The sequence below is a fragment of the Aythya fuligula genome, chromosome 15, assembly GCF_009819795.1.
Source record: "Aythya fuligula isolate bAytFul2 chromosome 15, bAytFul2.pri, whole genome shotgun sequence".
Taxonomy (NCBI): domain Eukaryota; kingdom Metazoa; phylum Chordata; class Aves; order Anseriformes; family Anatidae; genus Aythya; species Aythya fuligula.
This window is the reverse complement of record NC_045573.1, coordinates 3,988,593-4,000,955: the sequence shown is the minus strand read 5'-3', so window position 1 is coordinate 4,000,955 and position 12,363 is coordinate 3,988,593. Positions and strand designations below refer to the sequence as shown.

Sequence of the window (12,363 nt, the reverse complement as noted above, 5' to 3'; positions counted from 1 at the left end):
TTATTTTAACTGTTCTGTTCTGTTACCTTAATTTTGATGTATGTGGTTGGGGAGTGTTGCTTCTCCTCTTAGCATTTGTTTCTATAACCAGAAATAAAATTATATATGAAAGAGAAGAGACCCTGAAATAGCTTGCTGCTTTTGAGTGACAGACTTGCATGCTTCCAGTCTAGTACTGAAGGGGGTAAGATTCCTGCAGCAGTCGGTGGTCAAGCCTGCCACCTTCTCAAAATGAAACTCATGCAGTTGATCCTTCTGGACACAGCACTGTCTTAACAAGTTGTGGTTGGCTTCAAATGAGATGCAAACCTTCGTAATAATGTGAAGGCAATGATTTTGGCAGCTCACTATTCCACTCTGAGCAAGCAGGTATTTTTCCTATAGCAGATTTTATTAGGAGAGGGTATTCTTGCATGTTTTCCCCTCCATTACCTTCATTGAATCATGTAGGAGGGAAGTATGTGTTTGGACAAGTAGCTGGATTTCAGAGTTTACAGATATCTGTACAAGTGTTTGAGATACATAATCCTCCCTTTGGGGATTATAAACCATTCCTCAAACTCTAGGTTTCATTTCATCAGGAACCAAAACATAGTGGTATTTTGAAAGGTAAACTACTTTGGTATATTTGCCTAGAATTGATTATAATTGTTTTGTTCATGTATATAAAGACAAAATATTTCTGTACCCACTCTACCGAGGTTAAATAGTTACCTTTGTCCTCCCTTGTCTTTGTGAAGGAGGTAAAATTTAAGTTCTTGGTTTATTTGACTAATGAAACACATTCTGAGTTCCAACATTGAATAGGATTTTTTTTAAGACCACAGTTGACATAAAGTAGCTGTGTATGACTTAACGTTTCCAAATGCTTAAAAGAGAAATGTTTGCTGTGTAGCAAAGATATTCACCCAGAGCCTTTTTTTTTTTTTTTTTTGGCATCCTAAAATTGTCCTTTCATCTCTGGCTCCCTGTGCACATCAGGCATGTTTCCTAATGCAGCCAGAGGAGAAGGCGTTTGGGAAAATCTGAATCTTCTGCTTGCTCCCCTCTGTGCGTCAGCCTGCTGCCTCTAATAGCTTTGACTGCTAACAGCTGGGATGATGGATGCTGCTGCTGCTGCTTCTGAGTGCGAATGGGAGCTGATGCTTTGGTGGCTAATTGCCAAGGCACACTGTTAATGAACTTTTATGCTGGGGGAACCGTAGGGCAGAGAAGTACCAAAGGGCAACGCGCCAAGCTGCCTGGCGCAGCGTCCTCTCCTCCCCACAGGCTGATGCAGAGCGCTGCAGTAAGAGCTTCAGGCTTATTAGCAGTCAGGAGGAAAGACGCGTCTAATGGGGAAATGTTAATGCCTTTTAACCTTTTGGAAGCTGTGGAGACCACCTGCTGAGCAGCTATTTATATCATCTCTTGCCCTTTTTGGAGAGCATCATTTTTGAACGGGTCACAGAAAAGGCTGATGGCATCTTCTGCTGTCACGCTTTTTGCCATGTTTCTGCCATGCTTTCGTGTAGGTTTGAATCCTGAGAGCTCTTCTCCTTAATGCTGTGCAGGATGGCATCGGAGCCAAGCTTTGCTTTGAGCTCCTGAACGAGGTGTCTGATGTTTGTGCTGGCTGAAGGCCCTTCTTCTGTAGGGCTCCTGGCCAGAGTGAGGGCTGTGTTCCTCGCCACATGAAGACCCAGAGCTGCCCTTCTCCCACCTGGGGAGTAATACCAACATAATCTCCAAACAAATTTACACAGTGCGTTTTTCCATCACCCCTTTTGGGGTCGTTCAGCGTTATTTCTCCCAATGCACCCCCCCACCTCCCCGGAACCTTCGCTCGGGGGCGGAACCTTTGTAGCAGCACCGCGTCCCCCCGGAGCCATCCGCAGCGGACCTCCCGCCTCTGGGGGGCCGCTTTGGGCGCGGACCGGGGCGGCCGCCATGTTCTCGGCGGCGGCAGAGAGCTTCCTGAGGCAGGCCCGGTACCGGCGGCACGGTTTGGGGGAGGGGGGCACGAATCGGGACGGTCCCCGGGTTTTGTGAGGCTTTGTGAGGGCCAGAGCTCGGCCCTAACCCCCCCTGTCGGCTCTCTCCCCCCGCAGGGAGGCCCAGCCGGAGGAGCTGCAGAGGTTCGCCGCCCGCGTCGCCGCCCAGCTGCAGGGCCCTGAGCCGGGCCCCGAGGCCGCCGCCTGCCTGCAGAGGCTGCACCTTGTTGTCGCCGCCAGCAAGTACCCCCGCAGGTCGGTGCGGGCCTCAGCGGCTCTCTGGAGGCCAAACGTTACGGTTTGGGACAAAACAAGGGGCTGGTGCTTCAAAAAACACGCTCTCTGGTTTTAAAACACTGGGTTTGGTGTGAAAACAAAGCCTCCTTGGCTGCTTTTTCCCATTACAAACTAGAAAGCAACAACCTTTTGCAGTGTGTGAAGCGAGCGTTTGTGTCCCTGCGCTCCTTCAAGCGTGAAGGGACAAAATTCTGAAGTGAAGATAATAATTAACACATTGACCAGGGTTTCAGTCACTGGAGATCATCCCAAGGCCATGAATATTCACAAAATAAATGTATCAATCTGTTGCCTTGCACTGATGCGTTACTGTGATGTTGCAGCCTAGATGGCGAGATTGTGGGCCTGCTGCAGAAGGTGCTGTGCTCCCCCAAGTGTCCTGAGCAGATTCAGTTGTTATGTGCGGCCATCCTGAGAGAGATGTCGCCGTGCAATGACCTGAGCCTCTCTTGTGAAAACATTCAAGACCCGAAGCTCCTGAGTCTGGTGTCCTCCGTCCTTTTGGCTCAGGTAAATGACATGCAAGCCAGAAGTGTTCCCTCATCGATATGGATTTGTTTTCTGATTCTTCCTTGTTTGTTGAGCTCAAGGAGAATGAAAAGTAGTTGAAAGTACCCAGGAGAAGCCAGAATTATTTCTGTGCTCATTTAAGGAACTTAATTGTTCCGCTTTGTGTAGGGAAAAAAAAAGGGCACTTTTATTTTCCTCCTAGTATTTGATAACAAAGGCTGCTTAAAATTACACAGTCTCTAGGGGCAAGAGATGTGTCAGCAACACAAATAAGCAGCGCTGTCATTTGCAATAGGTAGCAGCAATATATCTGTGGGGTGGGGAGAGGTTGTCTCGTCCTTTTTCCTTCACTGCACAGATCCACAAACCTTGAAATTCCTTGTCTGTACGTTTCTTTCATCAATTTATCCCCACCTATTTGCTGGAGAAGCACATAAAGTAGCCCCAGTCATAGATGAGGTTCTGACATGAAGTTTCTCACTGGAAGCTTGCCTGTAATTTCCTAATTGCTTCTAGCAATCAGGTACAGATCTGGCTATTAGATGGGGAGTGTCGGAGTTTGGTGTTTGTTCACTGCCTGCAGCAACCAGCTGTCCAAGACCCTGAGCAGCAGAGAAGGTTTACTTTTTGTTGGCGTGATGACATTTGCAGGGAAAGAAAATCTCTGGGAAGGCTGAGCCCACCTGTCATCGCTAACAAAGTCGTCTTGGACAGAAGGGTTTGATGGCGCCTCAGAACCACAGCTATAACAGCTTTATTTTCCTCGTTGTGAGGATACAGCCTGAGCAGAGAGTCCTCTGATGTGTTGCAGCAGTCCATTTTCTGTTCATAAATTCCTGACTTAACAATTGAGCTAGCAAACAGACCACCTGGGGAGCAGTTAATGCTTTCTGCTCTCAAAACGATGGCTCAGAGCAGCGTTTAATGTGAGGACATCCACTGCAGTTTTTAATTTCCACTTGAGGTGATGATTGTCCACAGGCATGTTGCTCCATCCAAGTACTCTCCCGCCCTGTGATCTGTGGATTCACATTGCAGAAGAACTCTGTAATGGGTGGTAAAATAGCCTGTGAGTTCTTTTTATCTTTGACACCGGTATTGGTACTTGATCAAAGAGTTTTGTTTTATGTAGTGTTGGTCTCTAGCACCGATAGATCACCTGCCTACCTTTACCTCTGCTTTGCTTTGAAGGGAAACAAGGCTGAAGTGGCTGCTGTGGGGCAGCGTGTCGTAAAAGTCCTTGAAGGAAGGCTGCCCGAGGGTCAGAGTTCTCGGTACCTTCTTCCCATCTTGTCCAACGTCATCAGTCTTTCACCAGAAGCTCTAACTGAAGGTAAATATATAGGAGACCCGGGACTGCTGTCTGGCAGTGATCTGTGGAGTGATCAGAAGGGTCTCTGAGGGCTTTGGATGTGAGCAGGACTTGGAAACGGCTGTTAAAAGTGACATCTCTGCCACAGGGGAAGTGAACTTCTCGGGGGAGGTACATTCCACCCCTTAAAAACTGGGCTGGGCCTTCAGCTGCTTGGATTCCTTCCAGGGGCCAGAGTCTCTGCTCTGTGCAGATTTGTGTCAAATGAAGCTGTACCCTAGGCAAGGTTTTCAGATACCGCAGGTGTGTGAAACTGTGGCTGTCCCGAAGAGCTGGCTGAGCAGGCAGGATTATCTGCTTTAGCTTCGGTGTGTCCTGTGTGAGGAATTTCTGCCTTTGTCTGCAGAGGTGAAGCCAGCCGCTGTCTGGATGGGTCTGACAGTGTTTATGCACCTTTGTCCTAATAACAGCTGTGAGTGGAGACAAAGGAAAAACCATCTCTGGAGTGATTTGGTACCAAAAGTCCTTGGTTCCAGCACTTCCTCCCTGACTTTTTCTCTGAGGAAACAGACAAAACAATAACATGGCTAGCAGGGAGAGGACACCAGGACTCTAAAGTGGTGTGAGGAGGGTAGGGCATCCACCTTGGGGTGGATTTCTTTGCTGACAGCTGGATCAGAGACGGGTCTAAGCTGGAGAAAAACCACAGCAATTGAAGGGCAGCGGCTGGGGTGTTGCAGAGGCTGCTTCTCTGCTTGGTCTTAGCAATGACCTTGTGACTTTCTTCATACAGAGCAGACCAATGTAGTCAGCAAAAAGATGGCCGACTGGCTGAGGTATGCAAGCATTCAGCAAGGAGTCGCTCAGCCTTCTGGAGGCTTCTTCTCCAATCCCAGAACCAGGCAGGTCAGTGTTGAATTGCTGCTGTTACCTCATACAGGCATTTTCTAGTCAGCAGCTTGCTGTTACAAGTCCCCCAAATCAACTTCTTTTGGTAAAGAAGGGCTCAGAGGAGGTTTCTTTGCCTTCTCCTGTGGTCTCTCCCTGTGGGTCTAACCTGCTGCATCTTTTCTCCCAGCCTGGCCCTGTCACAGAGGTGGATGGTGCCATTGCCACAGACTTCTTCACGGTGCTCTCGCTGGCTCAGCACTACACAGAGGACCAGTGGCTCAACATGCAGACCTTCTCCATGCTGCGGAAGTGGCTGCTGTGCTACGGGGGCAAGGGGTTGAACGCACCCAGTTCAGGTACGAGCTGAAGGGCTGCAGACCAATGTGGGAAGGAATATCACAAAACCCCCTGACTGATCCTTAGCGACCCTTTTGTAAGGGGTTGCTAACTCAGTGGGTTCGCCAGATTGAGGCAAAATGCCATGGGTCCCTGAGAAAAAAGGCCCAGGGGGTGGAAGACAACATCTCCTTATTGTTCCTGTGAGAAAACCTTCTACCCCAGCCTCCTTTACCTCTCAGTGCACCTGGGGACAGACAGCTCCCTCTCTGTTGCTCAGTAGCTAGCGAGCTACAGTGCCCGTGATGGGACCTGATATGTGGTAACGTTTATTCTGTAGGTGGCAGAACAGAAATGGATAAATCTGTTATGTCCATGGTCTCAGCTTCATCCACATCCAGTCACCTGCTTCCCCCGAAGGAGCGGCTCCGGGAGAAAGCCTTCGAGTACTGCCAGCGGCTTATTGAGCAGAGCAACAGGCGTGAGTTTTGCCTTGGAGCCTTTTTGGTAGTGTTGTTGAAAATGCTTCTGCTTTGCTGCTTCTGTGGGCTGGGATCTCACTCCCTGGAGCCCACAGGCAGGCTGGAGACAAGGGACTGGCTGCAGCTGCTGGTGCAAGCCAGTGACCATCCCCGGGCTGGGATTTTGGGAGGGATTTAGAGGCAATGCCCTCGTTTTGCTTCCAACCCTTGATCTGCAGGGGGGCTGTAGAGCCTGGTTCTTATTAGCCAGGGATTGGGATCAGTACGTATTCCCACCTATCTTGAAATTTGGATTAGTGCTCAAACTGACAGCCTCATATTGCTGCTTGGACCCAGAGTTGAACTTTGACTTCTGTCTCTGGCAGAGGCCCTGAAGAAAGCTGATGGAGACCTGCAGAAAGCTGTAAGTACACAGAGGTGGGGGCTGGAACTCTGGGAAGCTGTGCCATGGCTTCCCCCACTCTGACCTGGCTCTCTGCTCTCCTGCAGTGTCTCATTGAGGCGGTGACCATCATGGACATCATTTGCAAACAGGACTCCTCCTACGTGTACCGCGCGGCTGCCTTCCTCAAGGTCCTGCACAGCAGGATCAGCGGCGATGCCACTTATGCCAGGGCTCTGCTGCCCATTGCCCAGTTCTTCCTGAATCACGGTGAGCCATCAGCTCTTCCCCTCTCTTCCAAGATCTAGCATTCTAACAGCACAGCCTTTTGTCCTGGCAGTTTGCTGGCTGCCAGAGGTCATAATTGAGCCTTGGCTATACTGTAGGATGGGTGATCCCATGCCTGAAGACCCAGGAGCTGGGCTGTCCTCTGTGTGTGTCTGGCTCTTTTTCTTTATTTTGTTGTTTTTGTTGGTTTTTAAGAAAAACATGCTCCAGACTTAGCTTTTCCATATCCCCTAGAGCCCCTGTTGGCAGGGCTGCTGGGTGAGCTGTGCTCAGGAATGTGCTGTATCCTCCCAGGTGAGATGGCAGCTGTGGACTCGGATGCAATCTACAAACACTTATTCACTGATATCCCGGCTCAGCTCTTCCACAACGCATCCCTGGCCTTTGAATTTGTCCTGTTCTGCAAAGAAAACAGCCGGCTCTTCACTGAGACCTCCAGCATATTCAGGCAGAGCTTCCCAAACCTCTTTAAGGTACAGTTTGCAGGAACAGCGCAGGAGACAGCCTGCTGCACTTCCCTTCTGTGCCTCTAGAACCTTCTGTTTGCCCTTCAGCAAACCCCAGAGCCTGCTGTGTGCCTCTGTGAGAGGTGAGAAGCAAGCGTGAGTCTGAGGTGGAAAGAGGGTTCTGATTGTGATTAGCACTGCCAGGAGAGGAGAGTCTGGTTTAGTATTACAAGCAGTGAGCACAGTTGGGACACAGCAGTTTGTTTTTGGTAAACTTCAAAAAGTTGCAGCTTGGCAGCCTCTGAATCAGCTGCTAGATGCATGTGGTGAGCCACCAGTAACATCCCCAGCTCTTCACTGAATCCCTAGTTTTCTCCGTTTTTGCTCTTCAGAAGTGGCTTTCCCTTTCCCATCCCTTTTAATCACAGTTTGAGAATTGTCTGGGCTGCATGGTGAAGCACAGGGGACAGTACAGAACATTTTTGCTTTTTTTATTGCAGTTCCTGGCGTGGAACAGCCCACCTCTTATCTCTGAGTTTGTGGACCTTCTCCCATTTCTGCTGGATGCAGGTACAGCCATTGAGATCTTCCATTTGCTGCTTGACCTGCCCTGTCTGACAGCAGCTCTGGATGTCCAGATGAGGTAACACTACCTTCTCTTCCTCTCTTCTTCTCTTCCACTTGCTAATCAGACTCTTAACATTGACCACACTCTTCTCTGAGCCTCAGCTGCCCTCTGGCTGCTGCTGTCAGAGAGTGAGACGAATTTATTGTAGTCAGGTTAACACAAAGCTGCACAGGCATCAGCCCAGTTTTCCCAGTAATGTGGTGTGCATGGGAAGAGAGGTTAACCAGCTCTTACTCTTTAATACTGGACTGCCTCTGAGGCTTAGGGAGTTGTAATTCCCCTCTCTATATCCAGCTCCAAACTGTTGCCTTGTGCTGCTTGGAGTGTCTGCATGCGCCACTGCCTTGACACAGAGGTGTGGACTAGCTACTTTTCCCTCCTTGCCCTTAACCCTTTTTAGTGGCTCTGTTCTCCTGGAGGCAGACAGAAGTTCATTCTAAAGTCATTACGGAGTGGAGGAGTCTGTATCTCTGCTCTTCATTTTCTTCCCTGTCATTAGCAGCTTCTTCTGGAGTGCTTAGAAAAGGGAGTCATCCAAAAAGCAAGGAGTTGGTGGGCTTTGGTGCCTGCGGGTGCAGGGTGTCATTTTCCTGTTTCCCAGAAGTGATACAGAAGCAGTTCTGGAACTGTTGCCTGAGTCCAGGGCTCTGAGGTCAGTGTGGGGACTTTTTCTCATCACTTCAGACACTCTGGTTCTCTGGCTTCCAGGGTGCCTGGATTAGACCAACCTGCTGTCCCTGTTGCAGTGTTAAGGGTATTATTCCACAGTTCATGATCCAGCTGCAGCCTGGATCATTCTCACAATTCATCACGTTCTGTGTTTCCCTCCTGCTAGGTCGACCTCTGCCTCCGAGAGGGCTTCCAGCGACCCCACTGTGAAGCCAGCCACCTGCCTGGAGGCCTTTCGCCATCCCCTCTACAAGAGTGCCTTCCAGTACCTCCTCCGCATCGAGTCTGCTCCTGAAGACTCTCCAGAGAGGTAGGAGGCTGATCCAGGGGACTGCCACGAGGGTTTGGGTCAGCTTTCCAGGTCTAGGAGGCAGCTCTGGGAGTGCTGGGAAAGGCTTTGTGGGGGTGTAGGGAAGAGAGACCTGAAGAATAGTTGGGAACAGGCCTTTTTTGTTGCCCACAGGCTGATTCCACTTCGGCAGCTGCTGGGATCTCTGGCCAGCAGCCCAAGGGTTGTGCAGTGTGCAGATACCGTTCCTGTCTTATTGGAGCTCTTTTTCAGTGTGGTGGCAGAGGTAGGCCCTTCTGGGGAAATCCCAAGTGTGCTGTGGGGATTTCTTGTTACATGAAGAACAGTCACAGACACAAAAGCATTAAGACACTGCAACTTCGAGAGATGTATGAGGGGATGATGGGATGGTCTAATTCTAGCCTAGACCCACACTGAGCTGCTCACTCCATCCAGAAAGCAGAAAAGCTTCACAGTGCAGTGTTCACACTGTTCTCAGGCTGCTGTAAAGGAGGTGCATGTGCAAAGTGAGTGCCTGGCTGCCTTTGTGCACTGCTCCCTTCGTGCTAAATCAGGCTATTTCTGTGCTAACTTAGTCTTCTCTGGCTGGTTAGTTTGTTTTTCGGCTGCTGGGAGTCACTGGTGTTGCTGAAGCACGGGCTGTTCTCAGTTTGCAGATGGTCCGCTGATAAACCAGCTGGTGGTGCTGCTGCTGCAGAGGAGCGACCAGCTCTACGACATCCCAGCGTTTAAAGATGACGTGCACAGGTGAGACGAAAAGGGAGGCATGGCCAGGCTCTCAGCCCTCCCTCTGGCTGTGGCCTGGGTTCCAAGGACAGCCCAGGAGCTGTTTCAGTTGCTGCTGAGGCTCATCTGGGGAGGGTGCAAAGTGGGACCCCCTCAGCCCTGCTGGATCCCATGGTCTGAGCTCTCTCTGTCTCTTCTCTTCCAGGGTGCTGAGCTCGCAGCTGGTGATGCTGTGCAAGCTGCACCCTGCACTCATTGTGGAACTGTCCAAGGAGCTTCTGGAGTTCTCAGGGACTGTCAGCAACATCCAGAACAAGGAGGCTGTCTTCACCCACGTGGTAAGTGGGGCCTGCCTGCATCTGCCCCAGGGCGCTCCAGCTGCAGTGCAGTCTCTTGGCTGCCTTCCCTTTCCTCCTCTACTCTGTCCTAGCATTAGATACTTTGATTTGCCATTCCCTAAAAATGATAAGATCCCATTTCCTGTGCTTTTCCCTGAGCACATTCACCTTTGTTTCAGGTCTGGGCTATCGGAGAGTACATGTCTGTGTCCTACGACAAGCGCTGCACTGTGGAGCAGATCAACAGGTTCTTTGAGACTCTTGAGGCCGTGCTGTTTGAGGTCACCCAGGTCCGACCACTGGCCAGCATCCCCAGCTATGCTCCCCGTGCCATCACTGTCCTTATGACTGCCTTGACCAAGCTGGCAGCTCGCAGCCAGGACTTGATCCCCAGGTGAGGACAGAGGGCAAAGGGCTGAAACACACAGATCTGATGAGTCCGAGCGCAGATGTTTGCCAGTGTTGTACGATGGAACCTGAAACTAAAAGAGGACTGAGAAAAAAAGTTGTGGAAGTGCAAAGTTTGGGGAAGTGGGATTCATCTGGTGACTTAACGCTCTGTGCACCAGCAGGAGGGGTGGTTGGCTTCTGGTGTTTGCCTTCAATAAGCTTTTGGGGTACGCAGGGTGTGAAGATCCTGCCAGCTGAGTTCGTGTCCTTCTCTTCTGCAGAGTGTCCTTGTTCCTGGCCAAGATGAGAACGTTTCTGCAGAGCCCTGCTGTCACCTCTGTGTACTGTGAGGAGGACCGTGAGGAGATCCTTACCCGGGCAACTGAGCTGATGAACCTGCTGAAAATGCCAAGCGTGGCTCAGTTCGTCTTCACGCCATCTGTGGATGCGTCCCGCAGCCGGTTTCAGAAGGAGGTGAATGACACCCTCCCTTCTGCCCTGAGAATAGTGACCCGGCTCCTCGAGCCAGCTCCTGGCTTTGCGTCAGGCTGAGGTTTGGGGTTGCTGGGAAGCTCCAACCTCATCTGTGACTGATCTGACACAGCCAACACTCAAGGCTCAGGCCCTGCTCTGAGCTGGGAATGAGGAACAATGATTGTGTGTGAAACAGGAACCAGGAATAAGTAGAGCTGAGGCCGCTTTTTTGGTCTGAGCCTGTTTGTACATCTCTCTTCTAGCACTTCTTGTTTTTCTACCTCCTGTGTTTGTCCTACCTCTCCTTGGCCAGTATGGATTGAAAATACCAGTGGATTTGTGTGAATGGGGCGAGTGAGAGTGCCTGCCTTAATTCCCTGCTAGCACGTTTCCTGTGTGAGGTGGGGGAAGCAGAAGTGACTTCATTAAATCTGTTGTGAGCTCTCATTTGGCTTCTGTCTTACTGTCACAGCGAACGTGTAGAAATCCGAGGGACCAGACAAGGAGCTCAGGGAGATTTACTGATCCAGTTTATTGTTGACACCAAGAGCATTTCGTAGTGTACATCAGCCCCATGTCGCACAGGTGCCATGCTGCGTTCTGTATCTGCACAAGGAGTTTATACACGGTAGAGCTGTACAGTATTAACAAACAGGGAAGTAGATGGGTCCCATTGCTCCTCCCAGGAGAAGCAAGCTCTCATGCACAACAGTAAATAGCAGGGCTTATTTACAGGCTGTGTCAGTACCTGACTGCGCTGTGAGCAACATCCAGCTCTGGGGCTGTTTCCAGCCTCCAGGTGTGCCCGGGGAGTCACGCTCCATGGGGAGCTGAGGATTTTGCTCTGGTACTACCAGAACTGGTCAGGGTGCAGCCCTGATGCTGTCTAGTGCAAACCAGGTGTTCCCTGCGCCCTGGCTCAAGGGCAGAGGTTGGTAAGGAGTGCATGCAGTTTCCCCAGGGCTCTAGGCAACCCATTTCCTGCTCCACGGGCCTCAGGAGGGCTCCTGCCGAGCTCTGCAGAGGGTATCCAGGCCAGCCTACTCGATTCAAAGACGAGTGAATCACCAGGAGCCCTGAGCCTTTGCAGCTGAGTCAGTGGCCAAGTGGTGCGGTGTTTTCAGTGCCTGCTGGAGCCAGGCTGGGTGGCACAAGCACAGCCTAGCAGGGCAGCAAGGCACGAGTGTCTCCGTGAAGGTGCTTCATCCATCTCGCCCTACAAGAGGCAGGCCAGGCTCCGTTCAGATTTGGTATGTGGAGTTTTTTTCCCTGCATGGATTATTTTGACATCTCTCTCCTGCAAAGTGCGAGGCTAAGCACTGAAACCAAACTCTAGCAGTGAAATATCTGAGGTTTAATTAAGGCCAGCCACTCTAAGCATCCCCTTTTTAGCATCACAATCCTCAGAGAGCTGTTGAGAGATGCCACCTTAATATCTGATTTGCTGCCAGAGCCTGGACCACGCAGGTTTAAGTGCAGGGTGTGATGCAGGGCTTTATGGCAGGCTGTTTTAATAGGGTTCAGCTAAACTAGGTCTCGCCATCCATCTATATGTGGAAATCAGGTCGGGTTTATCCCGTTAATGTCGCTAAAAGCACGCACAGGACAGCAGGAAGGAGGCTGCGTGTGCAGGGGACCGGGCAGCCGCACGGTGGAGCTGCCAGCTCGGCTCTGCTGAGGTTTGTGTTTGCAGAACTGCTGCTGGGACTTGGAGGGGAGCCTGACCTCCCAAAGGGATCCTGACCTCCTAAAGGGCTCGTAACCTCCCAAAGGGAGCCTGGCCTGGCTGCAGCACGCACTGCTGAGATGCTCTGGGCTGGGTAGGAGACAGGGTGGCAGAGCCGGGCAGTAAACCTGCTGTGCGGGGCAGGATGAGAGCACCCCTCTTCTCCCCGGCACTCGGGGAACTGC

General features: G+C 51.0%; 1 protein-coding gene across 1 annotated transcript; it reads left to right on the top strand.

The window, feature by feature from the left end:
- Positions 1–1,926: 1,926 nt before the first annotated feature.
- On the top strand, positions 1,927–10,888 carry AP5Z1 (adaptor related protein complex 5 subunit zeta 1). The gene is made up of 17 exons (XM_032198032.1): positions 1,927–1,970; positions 2,091–2,228; positions 2,594–2,780; positions 3,972–4,113; positions 4,886–4,998; positions 5,171–5,339; positions 5,660–5,800; positions 6,167–6,204; positions 6,291–6,453; positions 6,766–6,944; positions 7,418–7,560; positions 8,381–8,524; positions 8,678–8,789; positions 9,174–9,271; positions 9,456–9,588; positions 9,768–9,982; positions 10,260–10,888. The coding sequence occupies exons 1-17, from the start codon at positions 1,930–1,932 to the stop codon at positions 10,528–10,530; spliced, it is 2,427 nt and encodes an 808-aa protein (XP_032053923.1). The 5' UTR covers positions 1,927–1,929; the 3' UTR covers positions 10,531–10,888.
- Positions 10,889–12,363: the final 1,475 nt, after the last annotated feature.

What these genes read in the sequence shown, in the direction of transcription:
- AP5Z1 (XM_032198032.1), top strand. Translation starts at nt 1,930, where the DNA reads ATGTTCTCGGCGGCGGCAGAGAGCTTCCTGAGGCAGGCCCG. An exon ending in ATGGAGACCTGCAGAAAGCT is followed by an intron (nt 6,205 to 6,290) that starts GTAAGTACACAG and finishes GCTCTCCTGCAG; the next exon opens with TGTCTCATTGAGGCGGTGAC. An exon ending in TTTTCAGTGTGGTGGCAGAG is followed by an intron (nt 8,790 to 9,173) that starts GTAGGCCCTTCT and finishes GGCTGTTCTCAG; the next exon opens with TTTGCAGATGGTCCGCTGAT.